At 38.7% G+C, this 19,202-nt stretch overlaps 1 protein-coding gene and 1 long non-coding RNA gene across 3 annotated transcripts; one reads left to right on the top strand and one right to left on the bottom strand.

Moving 5' to 3' along the window:
- Positions 1-230: 230 nt before the first annotated feature.
- Positions 231-5,540, bottom strand: LOC124237371 (uncharacterized). Its single transcript, XR_006887990.1, has 4 exons — positions 5,379-5,540; positions 3,494-3,609; positions 2,817-2,896; positions 231-2,534 (listed from the first exon to the last, which is right to left on the bottom strand). It is a non-coding gene; the product is annotated as an uncharacterized LOC124237371 (long non-coding RNA).
- A 215-nt stretch (positions 5,541-5,755) lies between these two features.
- FAM200B (family with sequence similarity 200 member B) lies at positions 5,756-15,359 on the top strand. Of its 2 annotated transcripts, none has more exons than XM_046655687.1 (3): positions 5,756-5,841; positions 12,562-12,998; positions 13,323-15,359. In XM_046655687.1, exons 2-3 carry the CDS (start codon positions 12,946-12,948, stop codon positions 15,271-15,273), a joined length of 2,004 nt encoding a protein of 667 aa, XP_046511643.1. In that variant the 5' UTR covers positions 5,756-5,841; positions 12,562-12,945; the 3' UTR covers positions 15,274-15,359. The 2 variants fall into 2 exon arrangements, with proteins under 2 accessions (XP_046511643.1, XP_046511644.1); XM_046655688.1 differs by having other exon boundaries at positions 5,799-5,908.
- Positions 15,360-19,202: the final 3,843 nt, after the last annotated feature.

Here is a 19,202-nt window from a genome sequence, read left to right as displayed (position 1 = left end):
TCTACCTCAAACCAAACATTAAAAAAAATCAACTCCAGGTAGATTAAGGATTTAAATGTAAAACATTCAGAAAAAAATATGAGTATACCTTCTTTCACTATAGCGGCTTGGAAGAACTGCTTAAATAGACATAAAAGAGGACAGGCCATTAAAGGATAAATCTTACTTTCATTAAAGTTAACTCCTACCCATCAGTAAGAAAAAAACAAATAGCACAACTGAAAAGTAGACAAAGATATAATAGTCATTTTATTGATATAGAAACAAGAAACATATAAAGTTATTTAACTCTCAGTTATCAGGAAAATGCAACTAAAATGACAAGATTCCACTCCTCTCCAACCAGACTGGAAAAAGTCAAGTCTTACAGTATCAGGTTTGCACAAGGATGTAGAACAAGATTTCTCATACACTGCCAGTAGGATTGTAAATTGACCCAAGCACTTTAGAAAAATATCAGCAATACTAATTAAGTTGAACATGTGCATAATTCTACCATCTAGCAATTCTAACTGTTATTAGTCTGATAGGGCTGCCATAACAAAAATACTGTAGACTGGGTCACTTAAACAACAGAAATTTATTTTCTGTTTTGGAGGCCAGAAGTCCAGGAGCAAGGTGTGGGCAGGCTTGGTTTCTTCTGAGGCCCCTCCCCTTGGCTTGCAGATGTCCTCTTGCAGACATCCTCACACAGCCTTCCCTCTTTGCATGTACACGTGCAGTGTGTCTCTGTATATCCTAATTTCCTCTTCTTATAAAGACACCAGTCAGATTAGATTACTGCTTCCCCTACAGGCCTCATTTTAACTTAATTACTTCTTTAAAGGCCCTATCTCCAAATGCAGTCACATTCTGAGGTATTGAGAGTTAGGGACTCAACATATGAATTTTGAGGAAACACAATTCAGTCCATAACACTACCTCTAGGCATATTAGCCAGAGAAACTTTTGCACACATCTGAAAATACTGATAACAGTTGAGCTGACAATAGTAAACAGATAATGGATAACTCTAGTGTGCTGTATTTCTAAAAGAAAATACTATATACTAGTGAAAAAGAATGAACTATGGCTACATGCATAAATTTGCATTACTCTTAGAAACTGTTAAATGGAAAAAAATTAGTTACAAAAGTATACATGCAATATAACTCCATTTATATGAAGGTAAAAAAGGCAAAGATACATTGCATATTTTTGGGATACATCTAGGTAGCCTTATAATAAAGTAAACTCTAAAGAAAAGCAAGGTAATGAGTAACAATGAGTAACAAAATTCAGGATAGTGGTTTCCTGTAGGAAGGAAGGAGGGGGAATACACTCAGAAAGTGACAAGGGAGACTTAAAAAGCTGTCTTAAACATTCTATTCCTTAATTAGATGTAGGCTACATGTGTTCATTTTATTATTCTTTTGTGGTATAATAAAAAACATATTTGATCTTTGTCCCTGATTCCTGGTACAGAGCTCCTTAACCCTTGGAATTTCCTGAGTGATAGGAGTGTCTTTTGTTATTCAAGAGTCCCTTTCAACCATACCCGAGTTTATGCTAATTAAGTGACTCCTGCTGGGTTGGGAGCCCTAGATAGCTTCAGGATGGAAGCTGGTCACCATAAAAACTAGGCAGGTGACTATAGGACTGAAACTTTCAGGCTCATCCCCCGAATTCCAGGGAGGGGAGAAGGACTAGAGATTGAGTTCAATCAAATAGCCAATGATTTAACCAATCATGCCTACTCAGTGAAATCCCATAAAAAACCCTGAAACAAACAGGCTCAGGAAGGTTTCAGGTTGATGAAGACATCAATGTACTGGATAACATACCCAGACAGGCCATGGATGCTCCACACTCCCTGCTCCTCATATTTTGCCATATCTATCTCTTCCTCTTCGATGTTCCTCAGTTGCATCCTTTATAATAAAACTTTAACAGTAAGTATAGCACTTTCCTGAGTTGTATCAGTCAGTCTAGAGAATTATCACACCAGAGGGGAATCCTGGAATTTGCAGTCTGGGTAGAAGTACAGGTAGCTTAGGGATGCCCAAAACCTGTAGCTGGCATCTGAAGAGGAGGGCAGTCTCATGGGATTGAGCCCTCCTTGACCTATGGGTCTGCTCTAACTCTGGGTAGTTGAATTATAGGACACCCAGTTGGTGTCAGAGAACTGTTGTTGGAACTACATATCTTTAAATTGGGTGTGTGTTTGTGTACCATATCTCTTCTCTCACTATATATTATATATTCAATAAGGGAAAATTCAACTACTATGCATTTAAAATCAAAGAAACGAAAACTATGAAGTTGCACATACCTTTAACCATGCGGTAGTCATACCTAGAGGTCTTAAGTCTCGAAAGAGCCAGGATTGCCTATATTCTCATATTTGGAATTTTATCTTTCAGTATAAAAAGGAGGGCTTCATTAATTTTATATACAAAATATTATCAGTCTTGGCATTTTCCAGCATATTTCCCAAGAACTTATTTAGAATCTGGCATAATAAAAATCGAATTTCATTGTTATTTGCCTCAGTCCTGAAAAAAAAAAAAAGATCAAACTTATTCCCAGGTGGCATTATAATGACAACCACTTGATTTCCCCACATTCAGAATTCAAGACTTTAATAACGCATAAGGAAGAAACAATGCATGCAAAAAAGAGAGAAGTTATGATGATAATTTCATACAGAGGTATACTAAATATACATTTAACATAGTCTCAAAATAATCCTTATCTGAAACATTTGCCAAATAACAAGAATGCAATAATTTTTGGAGCAAAAAAATGGTCTTCAGCACTCATTTAAATATACTTACCTGAAACTGTTTCTTAAATTTTTTTAATTGAAGCCAGCGTTATCTAAGAAATCAGCTTCTAGTCGTAATCGTATTTTATCCTATATAAAAAGATAATATTTATAAGGTCACTTTGATAGGACATAAATATGTGTGTGTATATATATATATTATAAATTTATTTATTTATATCACATATATATCTAGACCCCTAGCTGTTTTTTCTCTAAATTACACAAGTCCTTAATGCTTCAATCCAGCAATTTTCAATGATACACACACTCACTATGAATGCTAACAAAAGTTGGCAAAACTTCCAAGGTACTTTCAAGAACAAAGTAAAATAATTAAAATAATTTGAAATGTCATTGTCTTCATCTTTCTTCCGTTTGACTAAACGAAGTAACAAACTGCTGCAAATTCTATTTCCCACTTTGCTGCAGGTTCATATTTACAGACCATCCTAGCATATTAAAAGCATGAACAAATGCCTCCTGAAAAAATGTTTTCTTGACAGCCAGAAATACAAAACAAATCCTTCACAAACTACATTGATAAAAGTCTTTATCCCCAGCATTAACCTGACTCTCAAAAATATGAATTGCTCATCAAACTAAAATCTTTACTCTTTAATAACCGTTAATTGTCCATTCAGAAGAAGAAATAATTGAGGAAAATAGACTTGAGTAATCATTTACCTACGTCTCTCTTGTTTTTGAGTTACTTCTCTCATGGAGCAAGGCAAACCCATGGAACAAGGCAACACAGATTTTGATCACAAAAGATTCTTTTGCTCTTCTACAAATCCTTGAATCTATTTAGAAAAATGTATCAAAGGTACTGTGCAATAAAAAGAAAAAAAACAAAAAACCCCACTGGTCTCAATTCAATACTGCCTTTTATAAGGCTTCCCTATCACATGCAATTTCTTTTTGATATATATGTTATCATTCTAAGTCATATTCCCTAATTGTTCAAAATTTCACTTACAAATTTTGTCTATCAAAAAACATGCCCCCAATTATATTGTAGCCAGCCCTGGTGATCTAGTGGTTAAGACTCAGCACTCTCACCGCTTTGGCCAGGGTTCATTTCCCAGGCAGGGAACCACACCACCCATCTGTCCATTGTCAGACTGTGGCAGCTGCATGTTGCTGTGATGCTGAAAGCTATGTCACCAGTATTTCAAACACCAGCAGGGTCACCCATGGTGAACAGGTTTCAGTGGAGCGTCCAGACTAAGACAGACTAGGAAGAAAGACCTGGCCACCCACTTCCAAGGAAACTGGACATGAAGACGCTATGAATAGCAGGGGAACATTGCCTGATACAGCACCGGAAGGTGAGAGGATGGCTCAAAAAGACGGGACAGGGTTCAGCTTTGCTGTCCACAGGGTCACAAGGAGTCGGAATCCACTGGATCACACCAACAACAAAATTATATTCTAGTTCTTCCCAATCCCCCTCAAAAAGAAGCAATCTCTCTCATACTCTCCCATCTGCTGATGGGAGCATACAATGGACCACTCTACGAAGGGCAACTGTCAATATTTATCACATATGCAAATACATTTCCTCTTTGATCCAGCAATTCTCTGCAGAGACTCTGGCAGTTGCCTTTGCCAACGGAGGAAATGCCATGTATTCACTAAAGCACTGCTCCTAATATCTCAGAACTGGACATAACACGTGTCCATCCAGATGGTACTGGCTATAAATTGGAGTATATCTGCAACATGGGCTATATGACAGCTTAAAAATAAAGACTGAGGAAGTTTAATTAAATAGGGATAAGGAGGACTATCTGGAATATATTGTCAAGTGAAAAAAGCCAAGCGCAGGACAATGCGGGGAGTACCGAAGGAGGAGCGCGGGCGAGAGGAGGTGCCCTCGCCCGTGTGCGCGCAGAAGGCTGGAAGGATAAGATCCCGCGGCGACCCGGAGGCCCGGCGCCCACCAGCCCGGGAGCGGGCTTCCCAGCGCGCGGCTGTTGATGGAGCTGGGCTGAGCCACGCGAAAGAAACATTTATTCACCCAAAAACAGTTTAAGGGGGTCAGGGGCCCAAGCAAAGTGTTTTCAAAAACCTGCCTTTGTGTAAACCTGCAAGTAAAAACAGTAGTGGCCCGAGGCTGGCGAAGTGGCGGGACCTCGTAGAGCGGAAATGAAAACTTGTACGCCTGACTGCGGTCTATTTCGTAAATCATATTAGAATCAAAGGCAATAAACATATCTGCCTTAAACAGCTGGTTTGTAACAGAGAGGCACTTACTTACATTGACTTATTTTGTTAATAATTAAGTGTTTTGCGAAACTCATGATAGGGCAGGAATATAAATATAGATATTTAATGTACCTTAAGCCTATTTAATCAGATGCAGATTTATGTTGAAAATCAGTGAACTGCTATCCGAGACACAAGACTCCTATGATTATTAAACACAATTATTTCCCTAAAAAAGTAAACAAAGTAAAGTGACAGCAAGGGTCAAAGCTCTCACTCTCTTACACACACTGTCAGCTGCCACCCGGTGCGCCCGCGGGTGGACCGGACCCGGGCCGTGGGTGCGGCTCAGCGCCCTCACCAGCTTCGCCTGGTTCTGGTGCGGCTGCTGCGCCAGCTGAAAGGCCTCCTTAATCGGCAGCAGCCTCTTCTCCACCCCCATGGCGCCGGGACCCCGCGGGCACGAGCCCCGTCCGCGTGCGGCCACCGCAGCCGGACCCACCACCGGCCGAGTCTCCACAGAACCGCCTCAGCCTCCTATCAGCGGGCCGATGGGCGCCCAGGGCGCGGTTACCGCCCCAGCGTTCAAAAATCTCCCGCGGGCGAAGGAAACACCGCGAGACTGCCGTGGGAGAGTCCGGGAGCAAAGTGGAACACGCGCCGGTTTCGCGCATGCGCAGAGGGCCGAGCCAGCCCTTTTCCGGTGAAAAGTGGGATTTGTGTGGGTGCTGAGGTTAGGCCGGAAGTGGTTTGGGTAGGGAATGTGGAGCGAGCTGCACCGCTGCTCGACCGGCTAGACGCGAGGCTCGTGCGCTGGGCTGGAGGTGAGAAGGAAAACAGGCAATCTCTAATGGAAGTGAACCAGAGTCCGCTAAAGGGAGACATTCCGGGGTTCGTTCAGGGGACGCACATTGTGGTTTTGCTCAGGTGACGAATTGAGGTCTCTTGGGGGAAGGGGGCAACAATCTGGATCTGAAGGGAGATATTCTGGGGTCGGCTGAAAGGGTCAGGCTGAAGTTCTTAAAAGGCCTAGTTGGGTACCGAGAGGACTGGAGGGAACACTCAGGAATCTCCTGGGAAGAGAGTTCCATTCTAATCTACCTAAAGCTCCTGTCTGGAAGTTCCTACTCTTAAGGCTTGGTGTACTAATGTGTGCATAACGACAGAACGGGAAACAGGGGAGTACAAGAGATGGAAGGTAACTTTAAGTTATTGGTTATGAGACAGATTGGCAGTGCTATTAGGAAGGAATCAAGCGTTATACATCCTTTTGAAAAATTGAATATTGTAGACAGACAAAAGGTAGAAATAAAACTATAACAAATGCATGTGTACTCCCCACTCAACTGGAGAAATAAATTATTATGTAAGTAATTGAAGTCCTTTGTCTGCATCACCCTATCCCATTCTGTTCCCTCTTGCCCAGGGTAACCACTGTCCCAAACACCTTTATGTTTTAATTTTTAATTACATATATAGTGCTGTCTTGCATAATTTTAACACTCAGTGACTTATAAGTCCTTTTGCAGCTTTCTTTTACTTAATGCTTTTTAAGATTTGTCAGTGATATGTAACTCTAGTTTATTCATTGTAACAGCTGCAGAGGTATTCCTTTATATGAATATATCACTATTTATCTGTTTTCTTGTTTTGAATTCCCAGCATCGAACACATTTTAAGTACTTAAATATTAGTTGAATGGATAAATGCTGCAGCATTTGAGCTAAATCATAAAAAACGAATAGGATTTCAAACGACTTGAGGCAAGAAGAGAATTCCAGGCAAAGGGAATACTAGTCAGAACAAAAGCAGAAGTGTGAAAGTGCATGAGATATTTCAAGAACTCACAGTCTTAGAGCTTAATGTGTAGAACTGTATGGAGATATGTGATGCAGGAGAAACCTAGAAAGATAGATTGAGGCTTAGATTTAAAGGATATTATCCCGAGGAGATTACACTAGCTCAGAGCCATTAGAGGTTTTTGAATTATAAGGAAATTGATCAGAGCTGTATTTTTACAAGATAATATTCATAGCACCATGGATATATGTCTAAGAAGTAAGAATTAGTGGCAGGGAATTAAAGACCACCTATCAAGGATCATAATGATAATGATCATTGCATTAAGCACTTAAGACAATTGTGCAGACTTGCTTAAAATCCTGAAACATTTTCCTAGTCCAGTCATCATACCACTTTCCTAGACAACCATTGCAAACCTTCTGTCAAACTTGCAACATTTTCTACTGCTCCCTCCCATTTCGCTGATACGCTGCATCCTATTTCAATTAGAAAAGGACTTCTCCATGCTTTCATCCCCACATCTGCCAGGTCACACACTACCTCTACTGTCACTGTAGGTGAATCGTCTGATTTAGGAAAGAGAGTAAACCCTTAAAGAATGATTTTTGAATGCAACAGTCTGAAGCACAGCCTATTGCAAACTCCCAAGGAAGATTGGATTGAAAAGGGAATAGTAAAAATATAAAAGAACGAAATGATTAAAAGCCAATTGTTTTTATCTAAAAGAATAAATGATAACCCATACATATGGTAATATAAATGAGATATTAGTTTTTTTATGTGAGTTTCTTATTTTTAGGTAGATTTAGGTGTTAAGCTTTATAAGCTAAATCTAAATATAGTTTGCATTTATGTTTTTATGGGACCATTGTTTTTACTGCTTACCATTATAAGCAGTTTCTTTTGAAATAGGATATGTTTGATGATCCTGTTTTAAAGAATGTTTTCCTTGCCTTTGTCTTACATATTACCAAATTGTCCAAATATAGTTTGGTAATTTATTTTTCGTTGACTGATAAAAATAGAAGGTACGTTGAACAGTTTACTACAGGTGTCATTCATTCTCTCATTTATTCTTTCAGATACCTTTATTGAGTACCTACATATGACAAACACTATTCTAGGAACAAGTAGATAAAAAGATTCATTGGTAGAAAATCACTAATCTGAAACCATATCACATGACTATATTAATGCACCTTGATATGTAAGCAACTTTCAACTGGAAGTATTTGGTCACCTTAATTGGAATTCTCTCCTAAAGGATGACTAAGCTAGATGCACAACTGACTAAGGAACATTATTGCTCTGAAATGTGGTTATGTATCCCAACAGTCAACCGCAGTGCACACATCTTTAGCATCAGGACACAGATTTATGGATCTCTGAAGTTTGGTCCAGGAGGGATGTGTCCCAGCAGAACCCATCTGGTTTATGGAATCACACTGGTGTTCTTGCTCATGTTATATGTGTATGCTCTGATTTACATGGAGTTCTAAATGAGAATATCTCTGTTTATATTAAAGTTCCAAAACTTAGACCAAAAACTTCAAATTTGAATTTATTCCCCCAAACTCCTGCAACTTCCCATTAAGGCACCTTTCAGAGACATAGGTGAAGAAAAGAGAGGACAAACAAGATTTTGGAGTATGTTTTGTTTAGCATCGTTTTTATTTAGCTGTATGAGGTAAATATCCGTAAAATATCTGGAGAGAGGTGACATACAGCATAAAGTTCTAGTGGTTTGAGATTTCTTTGGGGGGAGGAGGAGTATTAAAAACAAGTGAGCATCCTTATTGGAACTTCTAACTATGAGAAGAAGAGGGTCGATAATTGTTCACATTCACCTATTAAGGGCAGCTGTATATCTGAGTCAGATTGCTTCAAGCCTACTGTGATTTGCCCTCCAGTTGCCTTGAAGCAGTAAGAGAGCTAGACGCAGGTGCTTTTCGAACAGTTTAGTTCTGGTTTATTATATTGATTATGTACATCATGCTCTGACATCCAAGAGGCATCTGCCATAAACTTTTTAGTACTGCTAATCTACCTTGGCAGACAGGACCTAAGACCTCCATAGAAAAGTCTTTTGCCTCTTTCAGACCAAGATAAAATATTTGGAACGTGTCATCTTTCAAGGAAACAGCTAACCAAAATTAAGTCAAAGGCATTTCCCAGGACCCGAATTCTCTTTGAGGCACACCTTTTTAAGTATAACCAGGTACCATATACAGTAGATCTCTAGCTACTAGGCAATAACGAATTTATAATAACTAAGCAAGTTGATATTTTCAAGGCCATCCTAAGGCAACCAATATCTAATATTGCCACCACCCTAATAAATAAACCCTGACCTCTGCCCCTATTTGTAGGTCTTCTGGATGACACCCACTGTTTATATTACTATAAATAGAAAACTATGCCAACAGAGTGCTAGCCTGGAGACAAGGTGATACATTTTGCTCTATTACGTGTTACAACTTTATTCTACTCCCTGTAGCAACAGCTCTTTTCTCAGATGGCTCCTGCTGCCACCTTCCCAGCACCCTCCTGAAGCTGCATTCCAACATTGTTCTAGGATGCCCCTTAACGCTTTCAGTCTCATATAAAAGTTTAGCTCTTAAATTCAGGATTTAACATTTGTCCAGTGCTATGCTGACCAAATCGGAGAGTCTTCTCTTGACAGCTGTCCACATCACTCTTTCTCACCGAATTAAACCAAATCACGTGACCCATCTCAGCAGCCACCTTCACCCCTGCCTGTACCGTCAGGTGTATGCCCTCTTCAGTTCTGACTTGATTTTGTTTTCTAACAATTTGTATCAGAGAGACCAACAAGGTAACTGAGTAGCAGTCTAGGTCATCACAACCCGTGAGATCCTAGAGCAGTCCCTTTGGCATTATTTGAAGTCTGTCAGTATGAATGAGTTACCTTAACAAAAGTTGGCACCATTGCAGAAAAAAAATGGACAATTATACTTTGTCTGTATAGCGTAATCTGTGCCCACAATTTTGGCATGCTCCAGCAACAAAAAGATACATAACCTTTGCTGGGGTCCTCATTAAAAATGCACTGTACATACAACCTAGCAGTCAGGCTCCTTAGTCTTTACCCAAAGGAGTTGAAAACTTACCAAACTTGCACAAAAAACTGCAACCGATGTTTAAAGCAGCTTTGTTCATAATTGCCAGACTTTGGAAGCAACCAAGATGTCTTTCTTTAGGTGAATTGCTAAGTAAACTGTGTTATATCCGGACAATGGAATATTGTTCAGTGCTAAAAAGAAATGAACTATCAAGCCATGAGAATACATGGAGGAACCTTAAATGCATATTACTAAGTGAAAGAAGCCAATCTGAAAAGGCTACACACTGAATGATTCCAACTATATAACATCCTAGAAAAAGCAAAACTGTGGAGAGTCAAAAAAAACAGTGATTGCCCAGGATTGGGGCAGAGTGAGGGAGGGATGAACAGGTGGAGCGCAGGATTTTTAGGGCAGTGAAAATACTCTGTATGATACCATAATGGTGGATGCATGTTATTATACATTTGTCAAAACCCATAGAATGTGCAACACCAAGAGTGAACTCTCGTGTAAATTAGGGACTTTGGGTCATTATGATGTGTCAGTGTAGGTTTATCAACTGTAACAAATGTACCACTCTGGTGGGGGATGTTGATAATGGGGAAGACTATGCATATATGGGGGCAGGGAGTATATGAGAAATCTCTACCTTCTACTCAGTTTTGCTGTGAACCTAAAATTGCTCTTAGAAAAATAAAATCTATTAATTTTTTTAAATGCATTGTACATGACATACTGTAACTCCCCTTCAAGTTTACTGTTGTTAAGAATAAAGTCCCTGTAGATATAATTAAGGAAGTCTCACAGAAGAATATCACCAGGGCTATAACCGTCTCCCTTCTGGCAACATCTTTTTGTTTCAAGGTTACCATCCCTATGATGCTTTATTATTAAAAGATCAGGCACCCACATAAATACAATGGCAACAGGCTGATGAACATTGATGGCATTCAGATCATTTGTAGCACGTTTTTGAGTGCTGCCTGGTATTCCTGAAACTTATACTTTGCTGTGTATTGTACCGTACTCTGTTTCACTCATAGGTGAAGGATGGGTGATAGCTAGAATGAAAAATACTTAGTTTCGGGGCTGGCCCCGTGGCCGAGTGGTTAAGTTCGCGCGCTCCGCTGCAGGCGGCCCAGTGTTTCGTTAGTTCGAATCCTGGGCGCGGACATGGCACTGCTCATCAGACCACGCTGAGGCAGCGTCCCACATGCCACAACTAGAAGAACGCACAACGAAGAATACACAACTATGTACCGGGGGGGCTTTGGGGAGAAAAAGGAAAAAATAAAATCTTTAAAAAAAAAAATACTTAGTTTGTCTCTAAAACTGGGGGATTCCAATCTTTCTCTCAAGTGATAGGGGGAATCTATTCACCGGGCAAGTAATAAAAGTAATCTCAACATACGCGTGTTTCAGCTTTAACACTATGACTTCCTAGAGGAACTCATGACATGCAAAATTTATACTAAAAAATAACAGACCTTATGGGGAAAGTAGGATTAGGGCCAAACTATGCTACTTTGTAACAAGGCAATAACAAAATAAAAATGATTTTAAATATACCAGGAATTTGTTTTAATCAGGTATGATAAGATACACAGACACAGAAATGGCCATCATGAAGTAGAAAGTTTTTATACTCACAGATCCCTAGAAACAGGAGGCAGAGCATGCCATTCCACGTGGGGGGTGGGGGTGGGTTTGGGGCACCAGGATTGGTCAGGAGGCAGAGGGAGTGGAAGGGGGACTGCAGAAAAGCCTGTATTATAGTTTTTTACGGAGGGAATGGGTGAGGCAGGGTAAGCAGGTTTGGGATTGGCTTCTTGAATAATTTCAGCAGGCTCTAAGGCATGAGGGCTGTCCCTAGTTGCCTGGTACCTGGCCCTGGGGTGAGCAGAGCAGGAGAATATTGGTGGAGTATAAGAGCCTGATGAGGGTGGGTAGTACTAGTAGTGTGGGCTCTGAATTGGTTAGAATTGCACATGAAAGTTGTGTACCTAGGTTGAGCTGTTTGCTCTCCCTAGGAATTAACTAACCCTGGGAGGATCAGTCCCTCCCTGATTAGTGAGAACCCAGATGCCAGAGCACCAAGAATACAGAAAATAAGAAAATATTGTTAATGCAAACAATCCTAATAGAAATATTAACGCTAAGACATTGAATTTGTAATAAAAAACACTATAGTAAATATGACTTTACCCCTCCCCCCAACAAGTGACATAAGTTGATGGAAAGGCATGTAAGGAAATGCTGTGTTACAGTGATAAGACCCAAATACGCTAAGATCAAAGAGAGCAGTGCAGTAAGTAGTTCCAAGATGGACAAGGCCAAACTTTACTAAGAGGAAGTCTATATGGTGAATGAGCTACTCCTCCATGACTTGCTGTATTCAATTTTGTCAACGTACTTTGCAACTCCTGACGCCAACTTCCAGGTTTTACTGACATCATTTTTCCTATTTACCAATCTTGGCTGAGGTGCTTTGCCTTACGGAAATAGCCCTAACCCTATATAGCACAGTGATGAGAAGAGCTCCAGGCTTTTTCCTTAAGCACCCATGACCTTGGATATCCAAAGGTCTCCATAGCTGGCAGTAATATTGCTCTGTATTGTGATGTGTTAATGTCATGTCTCTGGTTTTATTCCCAGGTCAAGGATGCATTCCAAGAAAGTTCTAAAAATATTACCAGCTCCAACCTGTTAGTTCACCTAGCCATGGAAAATTTCATTGGATCCTCACTAGATCAGACCATAACTGGCACTTTTAAAAACTCTTCCCATCAAAAAGTATCAAGAATGAAAATCTAAGATATATACCTGCTACTTCAAGACAGTTCTTGTACCAGCCAACAGTCTAGCAGATAAGCTAGTTTCTTTGATCATCAAGCAGACATACTCAAGCTACCAGCACAACAGAGGAAAATGTCTCTATATCAATGTTTTTCATATTAGGTATGACACAGTGGTAGGTCATGAAATCAATTCTGTGAGTCACAATGAACATTTTTTTAAAAAGAAATAAAATATATCAGGATGCTTTGCATGAATCCTTTGCCAGAATTGTGCACATTGCAAGGAATACTAAGGTCAGTTTCAGTATGTGAAAAGATAGTTCATGTAGGGGATATGATGAATAGAATGTATATTGGCCAAGAAATGGTTTTTCAATCATTTGTCCACTGGTATCTTGTTTGGTTTTCATAATAAGAAGGTTGATGTGCAGTCTAATTTATGTTGCCATGACCTGCAACTAGAAGTGAAGTCTGATGTTCAACCAAGATGCAGTTACAAACTACATTTTTTGGAAAGATGTTATCTAGGCTATAGATATATATATATATTTGAGTTAGTGGCAATTACGACATTTTAATCAAAATTACTTTTAAAATGGATCATTTCGTTTTTAAAAGAAAAAGGATTAATGAAGTGAAATATGCAGAAGCATGTTCAAGTTCAACTGTTGGATCTGGCAGTGTGAATAGTGACGGTATTGAGAAAAATATTGACTCTAATCTGCAAACTTCAACTTTGTTTGAGCCACATTTCAAAAAGAAAAAAGTAAGTGCAAGACGTTATAATGAAGATTATTTAAAATATGGTTTTATCAAATGTGAAAAACCCTTTGAAAAGGACAGACCTCAGTGTGTTATTTGTAATAATATTCTTGCAAATGAAAGCTTAAAACCTTCAAAATTAAAAAGGCATTTAGAAACTCAGCATGCTGAACTTATTGATAAGCCTCTTGAATATTTTCAAAGAAAGAAAAAAGATATAAAGTTATCAACACAATTTCTTAGTTCTACTACTGTTAGCGAGAAAGCCTTATTGTCATCATATTTAGTTGCGTATCGTGTGGCAAAAGAGAAAATGGCTCACACAGCTGCTGAAAAAATTATTCTTCCAGCATGTTTGGATATGGTGCGTACAATTTTTGATGATAAATCAGCTGATAAATTAAAAACTATACCTAGTGATAACACAATATCTCTTCGAATTTGTACTATTGCAGAACATTTAGAAACAATGCTTATTACTCGCTTACAGTCTGGTGTAGATTTTGCGATCCAGCTTGATGAAAGCACTGATATTGGAAGCTGCATGACACTTTTAGTTTATGTCAGATATGTATGGCAAGATGATTTTATGGAGGATTTTTTGTGTTGTTTAAATTTAACCTCACACCTAAGTGGATTAAATATTTTTACAGAATTAGAAAAGTGCATTGTTGGTCAATATAAATTAAACTGGAAAAACTGCAAAGGAATTACAAGTGATGGAACAGCAAACATAACTGGAAAACATAGCAGAGTAGTTAAAAAATTGCTAGAAGTTACTAATAATGGAGCTGTGTGGAATCATTGTTTTATACATCGTGAAGCGTTAGCATCCAGGGAAATTCCACAGAATCTCATGGAAGTATTGAAAAATGCAGTAAAAGTTGTTAATTTTATTAAAGGAAGCTCACTAAATAGCCGACTTCTTGAAATATTTTGTTCAGAGATTGGAACTAACCATGCCCACTTACTGTATCATACCAAAGTTCGTTGGTTGTCTCATGGGAAGATACTAAGCAGGGTTTATGAACTCAGGAATGAAATTCACATTTTTCTCATTGAAAAAAAATCTCATTTGGCAAGTATTTTTGAAGATGATATTTGGGTAACAAAATTGGCATATTTAACTGATGTTTTTGGTATTCTGAATGAACTGAGTTTAAAACTACAGGGGAAAAGCAGTGATATATTTGAACATGTCGAACGTATCCAAGGATTCCGAAAGACATTATTGTTATGGGAAGCAAGGCTTAAAAGCAATCATCCTAGCTACTACATGTTTCCAAGATTTTTGCAACATATTGAAGAGAATATTATTAATGAAAACATTTTGAAAGAAATAAAGTTAGAGATCTTGTTGCATCTCACTTCTCTATCCCAAACTTTTAATCATTTCTTTCCAGAAGAGAAATTTGAAACATTAAGGGGAAACTGTTGGGTAAAAGATCCATTTGCTTTTCGAAACCCAGAATCAATAGTTGAGTTAAACTTGGTGCCTGAAGAAGAGAATGAGTTATTGCAGCTTAGTTCTTCATATACATTGAAGAATGATTATGAAACACTAAGTTTATCGGCGTTTTGGATTAAGATAAAGGAAGACTTTCCTTTGCTAAGTAGAAAGAGTGTCCTGCTATTATTACCATTCACAACAACTAGTTTGTGTGAACTAGGGTTTTCAGTCTTAACCAAGTTAAAAACAAAGGAAAGAAATGGATTGAATGGAACAGCAGATATGCGGGTAGCATTGTCCTCCTGTGTTCCAGACTGGAATGAACTTATAAACAGGCAGGCACACCCATCACATTAAATAATTCTTACCTGATTTTTGTTTTTGTGTTTCTTATTTTGTGATGTTTTTCTATGTCATGTTTAAATGTAAATAAAACATTGTAATGTGATAATTTTGGTATGTTCTTATTTTTGTTATCTTTAAACATTAATAAAATCATAATGTATTTTTGTGTCCATTGAGCTAAAATTTAGTGAACTTCTATTAGAGGGCAGGAGCTGTTGTAGAGACATTTGGGATACAAAATGAAGAAAAAGATTATTCTCTAGTGGAGCTTACGTTCTGGCAAAGAGAGAGAGACAGTATACATAATAAATAAGCTTTATAATATTTAGAAGATAATAAGTGCTATAGAAAGAGTCATAAGAAAGGAGGTTAGAGATCTATTTGGGGATCAAATCATAAAGGGTCCTGTGACCATTATAGGGCCACTGCGTTTTTGTCAGTGAAATGGAGAGCAATTGAAGGGTTATGAAGAGGAGAGATGTGATCTGAACCAGGTTTTAAAAGACTGCTATTTTGAGAATAGATTGAATTAAATGTTAACTTCCCTAAAGAAGTCTTTCCTAACCACCTTAGTTGGTACATCCTCCATTGTTCTTCCTTTTCTCTCTTTGTAGTATATAATTTAAAATATTTTTTATTTATTTGATTACTAGTTCTGTCAATCTGATGCCCTGGAATGAATGCTCCCTAGGAGCAGAGGTCACGTCCATCTTGAGTGATACACAGTAAGGGGGTATTTCATATATATTTGATGAAGAACAAATGGACCAATGATATATCTGTAACTTGAGGTCATATTCTCAGGAATAATTATTAAGTGTGTAGCAAATTTCTTTGCCTTTTTTTATATTTTAAAATCTGATTTTGTCAGATAATCTCTATAAGCATCCAAAAATGGCATTGATGTTACTTCTCATATTGTTGCTGAAAACTGAATGACTTAGATTGCTTAGTATATCTTCAAACTAATTTCAACTTCTGCCTCTCTACATATTCCGTGATTTCATGGGGCGATGTTTCTTTTGGCATGGTCTTTGTCTAAAATCATATAGGTTAGCAATTCCTTTCCATCAGCCACACTTAGCATTATTGTAATACTTGATTTTTCAGATTTTCTATTCTATTAAAGGTAATAGATTTTCCCTTTTTTGGTGCTTGGAATAAAGTGTTGGAAGACAATTCTGCATGAATAGCTCCCATTTCTGCACTGTCTGGATCCTCTGAATGAAAATATTAGCATCCAAGTTAAGAATACTTGTATAAGGAGACATTCCAGGATAGTGAAGCTAGACACATCTTCCCTAGAGACACCCCAGGGAAGTAAAGATAAAGCCCTCTCCATCCTCTCTCCAGAGACATTTGCTTGTATTCCAGGAATAATGAGTAATCTCTCTGTAGGGGAGGATGGGAAGATGTACCAGCAGCCCCACAAAACCCTAGAGTCTCCTGGGGTGCAACCCACTGGATGCAGAGGTAACACCTGGCTCATATCAATATGCTGTGGGAATTGGGGCCTGGGGAACTGACACACAGTGCTTATCTGGCTGCTTTCTTTTTTTGCTATGAGTAATAAACTGTGTCTGACGCAGAGATCTTGTGTCTTTCTGTCAGTATATGTCACTTCTGCAAAATCCCTCTTACCATGTAAGGCAACATTCACAGGTCCCAGGGTTTAGGACTTGGGCATCTTTGGAGGGGGATTATTATTCAGCCTAACACAGTCCACTCCCTGGTCCTCAAAGACTCACGTCCATCCCACATGAGAAATTCATTCATTCCAAGGTCCCCCAAAGTCTCAGCCCTTTACAGCATCAACTCCAAAATCTCGTCTAAGTCTATCAGCTCAGAAGTCCCAAATCTCACATCTAAGTCATCTAAATTTGTATGGGTCAAAATCTTTCTGTCAACCTGTGAACCTAGACAGCAAGCTCTCTGCTCTGAAAATACAGTGGTGGGACAGACATAGGGTAACAGTGACAGCCATTCCCACTCAAAAAGGGAGAAAATGAAAGGCAAAAAGGAGTCACGAGCCAATCACTTTCAAAGTCCACCTGGGTAAACTCCACTACATTTCAAAGTTTGGAAGTAACTCTTATGTGGCTTCTGCCTTTGCCCTCTGGACCCATGACTCCACTCTGGAACTGTGCCTCCACCCTTGGAGAGCGGCACATGTCTGCCACTGAGTACTTTTTATCAGCCTGTTTTCTGCCTATAGAATTTTGGGAGTCTGACAGCCTTCTTTTATTTTGTCCTCTGTCCTTTTTAGTCCAACTTGACAAAGTTTCGATTGGTATAACATTCTTAAAAACTTTGTGGGTCACAGGGACTCACTCTGCTAGAAAAGAGGCTACTCTCTAGATTTTTCCTGAATAATCTCATCTCTTTTTAGCTTCTGCTGAGATAGCTAACCGTACTCATGCATCACACACTCCTCAAAGAACCCTCTGTGCTTGAATGCTCTACCATTTTGTACTTTCCAAGCACTAGCAAAAGGCTATCCACACTTAAAAGTGCTTAAGATGACAAATTTTATGTATATTTTACCACAATTCTAAAATTTTTTTTAAATTAAAAAAGTCCGACCACATCATTGGCTTTCTTTCAAGAGCATGCTTTCCTGACAGTGGGTCTCTTAGCTTTAGCATCTTCTGCAATCTGGATAGGCTGAGAAATTCCCAAATCATCAAATTCTGGTTTCTTTTTGTTGCAGTTCTCTCATTTTATCTCTTTCACATTTTACTGAAAGCAACAAGACGAACCCAGGTCACACCTTCAATACTTTGCTTGGAAATTTCAACTAAATATCCATGGTTATTGCTTACAAGTTCTATTTTCTATTTAATTATAGGACAATTCATCTAAGCTTTCTACCTTTATGCATATCCCCCTTTCCTCCAGTTTCCAAAAATATGTTCTTTATTTCCTTCTGAATCCTCACCAGCATTGCTTTTAACATCTGTTTTTCTACAAACAGTTTGCTTATGATTTAGGTATTCTTTAAGATTGTGTAGGTTTTCCTTACCATGCTCTTCACTGCCTTCTGAGACCTCACCAGCAGTCTTTAACACCCATATTTCTACTAACAGTCTGTTCAAAGCAATCTAGGCATTTTCTATCACGTTCTTCAAAATTCCTCCAGCCTCTATCCATTACCCAACTCCAAACGACTTCCATATTTTTAGTATTTGTTACAGTAGAGTTGCCATATTTTGGAGCCAGAAAAACTTCTTTCTTCAATGACTGAACTCACTTCACCTTTTCCACAATCTCACCTCTTCTTTGAGGTACCCTCCTGCAGATCCTGGCCAAGATTAGCAAAGAGTAATAATCTTGTTCCTGGTTCCAAGCTCAGTCTTGCAACTGAAAAAAAAGGAAGGCAGAAAGGAGGATGCTTCCAGATACCAAAATCTATATTAGTTTCCTATTGCTGCTGTAACAAATTACCAGAAACTTAGTGGCTTAAAACGACACCTAATTTATTATCCTTTGGAAATCAGAAGTCTAATGACAGTCACACTGGACTAAAGTCAAAGTGTTAGCATGGCTTGTTCCTTTTGGAGACTCCAGGGAAGAATCTGTCTCCTTACCTTTCCAAGCTTCTAGCAGCGTCTGCCTGCATTCCCTGTCTTATGGCCCCTTCCTGAATCTTCAAAGCCAGCAACGTAGCACCTTCAAATATTTCTTTGCTTCTATCATCACATTGTTTTCTCTGTGTCACTGATCTAACTGTTTCCCTGATCTAGCTGTTTCCCTTTTATAAGGACCCTTATGATTACATTGGACCCATCCAGACAGTCCATTATAATCTGTCCATCTGAAGATCCTTAACTTAATCACATTTACATAGTCTCTCCTACTATGCGACGGAACATATTCACAGGTTCCAGGGAACTAGGATATGGACATCTTTGTGGGGCTTTTACTCAGCCTTCCATAACAGA

Source organism: Equus quagga, chromosome 3 (genome assembly GCF_021613505.1).
Source record: "Equus quagga isolate Etosha38 chromosome 3, UCLA_HA_Equagga_1.0, whole genome shotgun sequence".
Lineage (NCBI taxonomy): Eukaryota > Metazoa > Chordata > Mammalia > Perissodactyla > Equidae > Equus > Equus quagga.
Note: the sequence above shows the minus strand (reverse complement) of the source record. Positions and strands in the feature narration are given on the sequence as shown.

Excerpts from the sequence above, each read along its gene's own strand:
- FAM200B (XM_046655687.1), top strand. The coding sequence starts at position 12,946 with ATGCTTTGCATGAATCCTTTGCCAGAATTGTGCACATTGCAAGGAATA. Across the intron at positions 12,999-13,322 it reads ACATTGCAAGGAATACTAAG|AAAAAGGATTAATGAAGTGA; the intron begins GTCAGTTTCAGT and ends CGTTTTTAAAAG.